The sequence below is a fragment of the Marmota flaviventris genome, chromosome 5 (assembly GCF_047511675.1).
Source record: "Marmota flaviventris isolate mMarFla1 chromosome 5, mMarFla1.hap1, whole genome shotgun sequence".
Lineage (NCBI taxonomy): Eukaryota > Metazoa > Chordata > Mammalia > Rodentia > Sciuridae > Marmota > Marmota flaviventris.
This window is the reverse complement of record NC_092502.1, coordinates 70,011,643-70,020,214: the sequence shown is the minus strand read 5'-3', so window position 1 is coordinate 70,020,214 and position 8,572 is coordinate 70,011,643. Positions and strand designations below refer to the sequence as shown.

Genomic DNA, 8,572 nt, shown 5'->3' with positions numbered 1-8,572 from the left:
TGGAATAATGACAAGAAAAAATGTGCATGTTCAGTTTAGAAGCAACTTTTAAAAAGTATTTTTGATCAGTAGTTGGTTGAATTCAGAGATGTGAAATCCATGGATATGGAGGACTAACTGTGAAAATGAGATCATGTGATATTTATCTTTCCGTGCCTGGCTTATTTTACTTATATCCTCTGGATTCATCTATGTTATCACAAATGACAAGGTTTCCTTCTTCTTTAGTATTCTGTAGTGTATATATACCACATTTTCTTTATCCATTTACTCACTGATGACTCACTGATGAAGACATAGGTTGATTCCATATCTATGCTGTTTTGAATATTGAACATGAGAGTACAAATTGTAGTCTCTTTGACATATTGGTTTCATCTTCCTTAAATATACACCCAATAGTGGGATTGCCAGATCATATGGCCATTTTTTCTTCAACTTTTTGAGGAACCTCCATGCTGTTTTGCATTACAGCTGTACTAATTTATATTCCTACCAACATCATGCAGGGATTCCCTTTTTCCACATCTTTACTAACATCTCTTTCATCTTTGACAACAGTCATTCTAACAGATGTGAGATAATATCTAACTGTGGTTTAAATTTGCATTTCCCTGATAATTAGTGATTTTGAGCATTTTTTATATACCTGTTGACCATTGTGTGTATGTGTGTGTCAGGGGGTGGGGTGTGTTTTGAGATATCTATTCAGTTTCCTTACTCCTCCTTTTTCCCCCCTCCCAGTGCTGAGGATCCAACTTGGGGCCTTGCATATGCTAGGAAAATGCTCTACCTCTGAATTATGTCTGCCATCCCCTTTACTCATTTTATTTCTTCTTTAAAATTAAAAGTTTTTTAACCTACTGCCTAGAAGTAAAATTAGAGAAAATTAGAATATAAAAATAAATACAATTTGCATTAATGAACATTCTACTCAAAGTGAAAAATAGCAATAAAAATCATGTATGTAAGTCAAACTTCATCAAAAGCACAAAATAGTATTTGTTACTTTCATGAGAAAAAAAATGTGAACACTAAAAATATGTTAACACACACACATTTTTGTCTCAAATTTTAAAATGCACTCAAATTTCTCATTCTTAAACTAGTTATAACTTCCTCCAAAACATACTCATTTTCATTAGTACACACAAAACTCCTAGCATCTACTGGAAAGACCCACACTGATATGATTAAGCTTTACCCTGCATTTGCAGAATGACAAAGCACAGTTCATCATATTAAGAAGATAATAATTTTATTTATTTTGCCTATAAATAAGAAATTGGTAACTTGGACTGTCTTCTAATCCTTTATTCATTTCAAATGTGTTGTTTTCTTATCATTGAATTGTTTGAGTTCCTTATCTATTTTGTATATTCACCTCTGAATATATGGTGTTCAATATTTTCTTCAGTTCTGTTTGGAAAACTTAATTTTCAATGGCCTCAGAGAATCTAGAACTCAAAACAGAATTCCAGAGTTTCAATGATAAAATGAAAAGCCACAAAAGTCATGAAAAGTGAGCTGGAACAATTCATTACATAAATGGAAGAGAAATATAAAGTCACCACAGAAATTAAGGCCATATTAGAAGCAGTAAAAAAGGTGAACAGGTTCTGCCTAGCATGTAGTCCAGAGCAAGAAGAAATACTTGAGAAATTTGAGAAAAATAAATGGGAAATGACAAATAATTTAGCAGAATTAGAAAAGCATAGATTTGAAACACAGAAAAAAAGAAATCCAACTTACTCCTAATAAATGTCCTCAAAAAGACAAAATATGTGGAAAAGGAAAAAATACCCAAAGGGACCATTCAAGGGAAAAAAATTTGAAATACAAATAAACTTCAGATTTTTACTTCCAGCAATATAAATCTACTTTTGTCTTTAGCCTGTGATAACTCAGCAAATAAGCATTGGCAGTGGTTTGCCCTGATGGTCAGACTGCAATCTTGGACTCTTATCACATATAAAGTATTTAGAATGAAAGGACAAGACATCTTTTTCTTGGAGCTGATTGATCTACCTGAAATATGACTTAAGTTCTGAGGGTCACTATTTGAAGATGGAAAATATTTTTATAGAAAGGTTTTTTTTTTTTTGGTCAAGTCTGACTTTATTTTTTTAATTTGTTATAATTAATTATACATGACAGCAGAATGCATTTTGATTCATAGTACACAAATGGAGCACAATTTTTCATTTCTCTGGTTGTATACAAAGTAGAGTCACACCATTTATGTCTTTATACATGTACTTATTGGTACATCATTAATAAAAATAACAAGTAAACATAACATAGAGTTATGTTTATATGTTTTATATTAGAATGTAAATTTACAAAGAAAGGTCCAAGACACTTTAGAAGGTATGTATGTCATAGAGAACAATTAGTTCCTTAGAATAAAAACTTGGCAAAGAAATTCTGTAGTGATTTGTTATTGGTAAAGAGTCTAAGATAAAAAAAAGAAAAGACTCAAGAGGATGTTTTATATCAAGAGTGCTTAGCTACTTTAGAAACTTGAGAAACAAAATTAAATGACACAGATCTCTATCTTCAAAGAACTCCCACTCTATTAGACTTGCTTTGGGCACTTGGTTAAACTATCATACAGGATTAAAGTCTGTTTAATGTGATGATGATTAGTTTCCATAGTACCTAATATATTTCTAGGGAACAATCTTAAGCACTAAGAAAATTTTGTTTACAGTACAAGTATCCTTTTACACAAGTGCTTAAGTGGGTATCAGATTCAATATTTTCTTCTTTGGCTTTGAGATCTGTAATAATAATGCATGCAATAGTACTAATCTTCTGAATGTATAGCTGAAGGCAAGTTTAATGGAAGGGCTTTATAATAATAGTTTGGTCAACAGAGCTTAAGCAGAAATTAAGATTATGATTTGCAGGCTGTGGCTGTGGCTCAGTATTTTGCACTTGCCTGGCACGTGTGAGGCGCTGGGTTCAATTCTCAGCACCATGTATAAATAAATAAAGGTCTATCAGCAAATTTTAAAAACCTATTTAAAAAAAGATTATAATTTACATACTTTCCACTTAAAATTATAAATGCACTTATGTAAAATCTTGGAAATACCTGAATTAGGAGAAACTGGAAAATTCCATAAAATGACAAAATGAAATATTAGCAATGAAAGGTTGAAATATTAACATTGAAAGTTTCTGCTAAAGAGACATTTTGTTGATTAAGGATTTTAATGTTCATCTGGTCATCCTGTCCCAAAAGCAATATTCTCTAGTCATCTTCATGGGGGTATCCTTTCTCCTGAATTTTTTTTTTTTTTTTTTACAAATCCCTGTTTATTTGAATAAGAATGAAATGTTATACCTGGAATCAGGGAGGCATATGGTGAAATAGATCTCACCAGGCAGGTGCTATTCTGTTATTCTTGACACCGATTAAATGCCTTGAAAACAGATGTTAGTGGCAGTTTAAATGGGGCTATAGGAAAAAGGAAAGCTAGAAATCTTAGGAATATGTGAAAGATTTTTGTGGTAAATTTCCATAGTGGTTCTCTGTATGAGTATTTCCTTTTCGTCATACCTTAATTTTTGCCTACACATACTGTCCACCTAGATATAGTTTAGTATTCTTAAACCTGGTGTAAGAGGCTTCACTATAGGTCTAAAATTAAGAGGTTTTTCCAAAAGTCAAATGCCATCTCTCCAAATGTATTTCATATGCTACTAGTGGAAAGAATAACTTTTAATCCCAAAGCAGTTAGCTTGACTAGTAGCAGTAAATGAAGACAAGGAAATACAAATCCTAATCTTTGGCACTGAAGCCAATAATTTGTTTTGTTTTTGAAATTTGTTTAAGAATAAGTTCAAATTTTTGTGGGCTATTTCATATCCTAGTAAAGTTTGCTAAGTGTGTCTACTCTTGTGGCTGAACCTAATGGGCAGCATGTTTCTTGTTTAAATTTTGTCTGAGACTTAGTTCCTTAATTCACAAAGGCAAACTAATCAGGGTGCACTTACTATTTACACTGCCTTATGTTACATCCTATATATAGTTCCCTGGAAGAAACAGGGAATGGATTTGTGATGTACAGGGGAGGTAAATGGTTCTCAGTGGAACACTGAACTCCACTTTTCAGTGGGAGAGTTCCACTTTTGATCTTAAAAATAGAGTTCTGGAGTTGTCACCCTCCCCACAATTTAAATCAGCAATTTAAAAATATTACACAAATATTCAAACATAAACCAAAAAATTGAGAGAAACTGTATAATTAACCTACATGTGCCATCACCCAGCTTCAGTAATTATCAATGCTTTTAGGCAATTTTTAACCAGAAAATGTTCTGGGAGCTTTAGTTATTTGATCAGTTTTCAGTTTTTGCCTTTCAAATTTTGATTCTTGGGGCTTTGAACTCTGCAACTATATTTAAAAGAGGATTTGAGTGAGGAATTCAGTCATTTCAGCTCGCCGGTCTCTCAGAAACTGGGTTTAGGTGGCAGGCGGAATTTGGAGGTGTTGTGGTTCAGAGATGTTTCTCACTGAACTGATCACCGTCGCGATTTCCGTGCAGAAGCCCGAATTGAATTGAAAGCGAAGTTGGAGAAGGTATTGGCATCTACTGCCTCATTGCTGTTTTTTAAAATATTCACAGAGAATGAATTTACAGAAGGTAGTTTCCTGGTCGCACTGTGGAGACTATCTCAGTACTTTCTTTCCCCTCCACATATTCTCACAACTTGTTTGGGGACAAGTTGTCAATTTTTAAGTTTCTGGTCTTGGGTATTTTTACTGGTTTATGACCTCCTCGGTTACTCTGAGCGTCTACAGCTGTCTGTACTCCCAGTAGGGCTTCTTAGGAAACGAGAAACTGAGGTCTGGCAGAAAGCAAGAAAAAACAACAAACAAACAAACAAAAACCCCACGTAAAATAGTAAGCCTTGCGCTGGCTTTGCTGCCTCAAAAGCCTGAGTCTGGGGGAAGTTTGAAGTGGATACTGTTCCCCAAAGTGCCCTCCTTGTCGCCTCCATTGAACTCTGGGCGGCTCCAGAGTCTTAAGCGGGTGCGGGAGGGACTTCAACCCTCAGCGAGGAGCCTGGGAACAGCACCCAACTCATCACAGCACTGGGTTCCTGGGTTCCTGTTTCCTTAAGCCTAAAAGGCGTGGTCGGTCACGTTCAGGGTTCCGCCTCTCACCGCCTCCGCCCCGCGGTTCTGCGCCGAGTTCTGCACTTACAGTGGGCAATACAGGGGGTCAGTGGGTCATAGGGACGGGGCTAGACGGTCGACTTGGTGTGGACTGTTCCACTTACCAGCTGTCTTCAGTAAGAGGTTAAGACTGGGGCAGTGTCAGGGCGTCGTCTTAGGAAACGCCCTTAATGGTGAGACTTGTTTCTGCCGACGAATTCCTCGTCCCACCCTGCGCCTGCGGCCAGAGCCGGGGGCGAGATCCCACCCCGCCGAGACTGAAGACGGCACTTCTTCGGCCCCGGCAAGTTTACTCGCCTCTGCTCCCCTAGGCGGCGCTGCGCTCCTCCGCACCCGGCCGGATCCTCTTTCCCAGACGGCTGCAAAGCCTTCAGTTTAGCAAACAGAGCTCCCAGCCGGCCAGCGCCGGGTAATTCCCGTATTCCAGAGGCCGAACGTGGGCCGGCGGTCGCTGCACTTCTAATTCGCGTCGGCCCTCAGAACTTGCTCCTCACGGTGACTTATGGTCTTCGGGAGTCCGGAGCATGGTCCCAGGTCACCGCTGGTGGAGCGTGGACGCCAAAGGGGAGAGTGATGGGTTGGATGGTGGCGGTTCTATGTTTGTGGGTCTCCTGCGACGCTGCCGCCAAACAGTTGGAGTACTCAGTATTGGAGGAGACCCAGCGGGGCGTGGCGATAGGCAATGTCGCCGCGGACTTGAAGCTGCCGGCGTCCGCTCTGTCCTTAAGGAACTTTCGCATCCTCTCCCACCACCACGAGCCCTACTTTGGAGTGGACCTGGGCAGCGGTAACGTGGTGGTCCGAGAGCCGGCGGACCGCGATCGGCTGTGCGGGACCAAAGCTTCCTGCGTCTTGACCTGTGAACTAATGTTTGAGGACCCTCTGGAGCTGCACAAGATGCGTGTTCACGTCCTGGATACCAATGACAACTCACCTCATTTTCCTGCCGGCGATGTGCAGTTGCACATCCCGGAGTTTCTGACACCCGGAGCCCGCTTTATTCTCCCTAATGCCCAAGATGCCGATGAGGGAAGCAACGGGATGCTCAGTTACAGCCTAAGCCCCAATCAGCACTTTCGCCTGGACATGGGGTCGCGGGTGGACGGCAGCGAATACCCGGAGTTGGTGTTGGAGAAAGCTCTGGATCGCGAGCAGCTTGCCACCCATCTGCTGGTCCTCACAGCTCAGGATGGTGGGTTACCTGTGCGCTCCGCAGACGCACAAGTCACCATCATCGTGGTGGACACTAACGACAACGCACCTGTATTTGAACGCTCTGTATACCGTACCAAGGTTCCAGAGACTGTACCAAATGGGACGGTGTTGTTCCAAGTTCGGGCCTCGGATCCGGATGAAGGCTCTAATGGTGAAGTCTGGTATTCCTTAAGCAATAGCACTCAAGCAGAGCTGCGACATATCTTTCACGTACATCCTAAAAGTGGGGAGGTGCAGGTAGCTGCTTCACTAGGTGCACCAGAAACGCTGTTGGAGGCATACATTGAGGCGAGGGACGAAGGTGCCTTCGGTTTAGTGAGCACTGCCAAACTGCTGGTGGAGGTGACTGATGTGAATGATCATGCCCCAGAGGTGGACTTCATGACTATCTCCAATTCAGTACCTGAGGATGCTGCCCCTGGCACAGTGATTGCTCTCCTTAGTGTAAAGGACGAGGATCTTGGTCCCAATGGTAGAGTCATTTGTAGCATGTCCAGCAGAGGCCCTTTTCAGCTGAAGGCTTCCTTTGACAACTACTACAGCCTCCTGACTGATGGGCCTCTCGACCACGAACAGATAAGTGAATACCAGGTCCTGATCACTGCCTCAGATGGTGGCTCACCCCCACTCAGCACCCAAAGGACCCTTACTGTGTCAATTGCTGATGTAAATGACAATACACCAAGATTTCCTCAACCACAACAAGAAATTTTTGTGGCTGAAAACAATGACCTTGGGGCCTCTTTAGGCAGTGTGTTTGCCCAGGACCCAGACCAGGGGAAGAATGGCCTTGTCTTTTATGAACTGTTGGATACTCTTAATTCTGAAGGGATGCCAGCCTCTAGCTTGGTGGCAGTAGAACCATCCAGTGGGGATATCACTGCCAAAACTTCCTTTGACTTTGAGAAACTCAGGGGATTTCACTTCCAAGTGGAAGGCCGGGATAGCGGCATTCCTCCCAGAAGTTCAATAGTGACCGTAAACTTGTTTGTGGTAGACAGGAATGATAATGCTCCAGTCATCTTGTTTCCCTTGCCCAGAAATGGCTCTATCCCAGTAGAAGCTGTGCCCCGCTCTGCCAGAATAGGACACTTGATCACAAAAGTGGTAGCAGAGGATGCAGACAGTGGTTCCAATGCCTGGCTGTCCTACCATATCTCTCAGGCTTCTGACTCTAGCCTTTTCAGAATTTCAGCCAATATGGGAGAGCTCCGAACTGCACGCTTAGTTCTTTCCACTGATGCAGTTAAGCAGAGGGTGGTGGTAGTGGTTCAGGACCATGGAGACCCCCCACTTTCCTCGTCTGTCATTCTGGGTGTACTATTGAGCAATTCTGTGCCTCAAGTCCTTCCAGAATTTGAAGATGTCTGGGAGCCAGGAGGGCAACTTTCTACCCGGAACTTGTACTTAGTAATTGCCCTGGCCTGCATTTCCTTTCTGTTTCTGGGGTGCTTACTTTTCTTCATGTGTATTAAGTTGAGCCAGAGCCCAGGTTATTGCTCTCAGAGCTGCTGTCACTCTTCAGAGGATCTGAGGTATGGAAGGAAGATGGCTTCTAATCATTATATGACATCAGCCACAGTAGATGTCACTACAGTAGAGAGACTAACTCAGACATATCTCTATCGGGCCTCTCTGGGACTTGGTTCTAATCATAACAGTTTGCTGTTGCATGGGGAACATAATGCTGCTGACCTGAGAAATCTGGCCACTGGGGTAAGACTGAATTTGCCAATCTCCTGTATTCAGATTCGGAATAGAAAAGGGGATCATACAAATGTCAATGTTAGGGTAAGCAAATTTTATGGGATTTGATTCTTCTGACTGGGAGATGGCTGCTAGCTATATTCTGAAATGTTTTTTTAGATGAATCTTTGATAAAATTTAATCAATTAAATGGAACACTTTTTAGCATACCCTGTGCCAAGAATTCTGGGAGTATAAAAGTGTTTAGAAGATTATCATAAGCCTCAAGGAGATTATGTTTTGGTTTTGAGAAACAAGGGTAAAACATTAAAAGCTATTAAAATAATAAAAGTAATATAGAGGCCTAAATCAACAACAACAAAAAATGAAGCACCAGAGCATTTCTTGAGAAACATATGTGCAAGACACTCTGGTACCTATAATGAAGAATAAAAAATATTTAAAATCTTTGTATACTA

The 8,572-nt window shown here is 40.9% G+C and overlaps 1 protein-coding gene across 1 annotated transcript; it reads left to right on the top strand.

The window, feature by feature from the left end:
• Positions 1 to 1,548: 1,548 nt before the first annotated feature.
• On the top strand, positions 1,549 to 8,222 carry Pcdhac1 (protocadherin alpha subfamily C, 1). Its single transcript, XM_071612802.1, has 3 exons — positions 1,549 to 1,608; positions 5,138 to 5,308; positions 5,481 to 8,222. The coding sequence occupies exons 1-3, from the start codon at positions 1,549 to 1,551 to the stop codon at positions 8,220 to 8,222; spliced, it is 2,973 nt and encodes a 990-aa protein (XP_071468903.1).
• The last annotated feature ends 350 nt before the right edge of the window (positions 8,223 to 8,572 follow it).

Coding starts and splice junctions, on each gene's coding strand:
- Pcdhac1 (XM_071612802.1), top strand. CDS start 1,549: ATGGAAGAGAAATATAAAGTCACCACAGAAATTAAGGCCATATTAGAA. Junction 1,609..5,137: donor TATTAGAAGCAGTAAAAAAG/GTGAACAGGTTC, acceptor TGTTTCCTTAAG/CCTAAAAGGCGTGGTCGGTC. Junction 5,309..5,480: donor CCACTTACCAGCTGTCTTCA/GTAAGAGGTTAA, acceptor GGCCCCGGCAAG/TTTACTCGCCTCTGCTCCCC.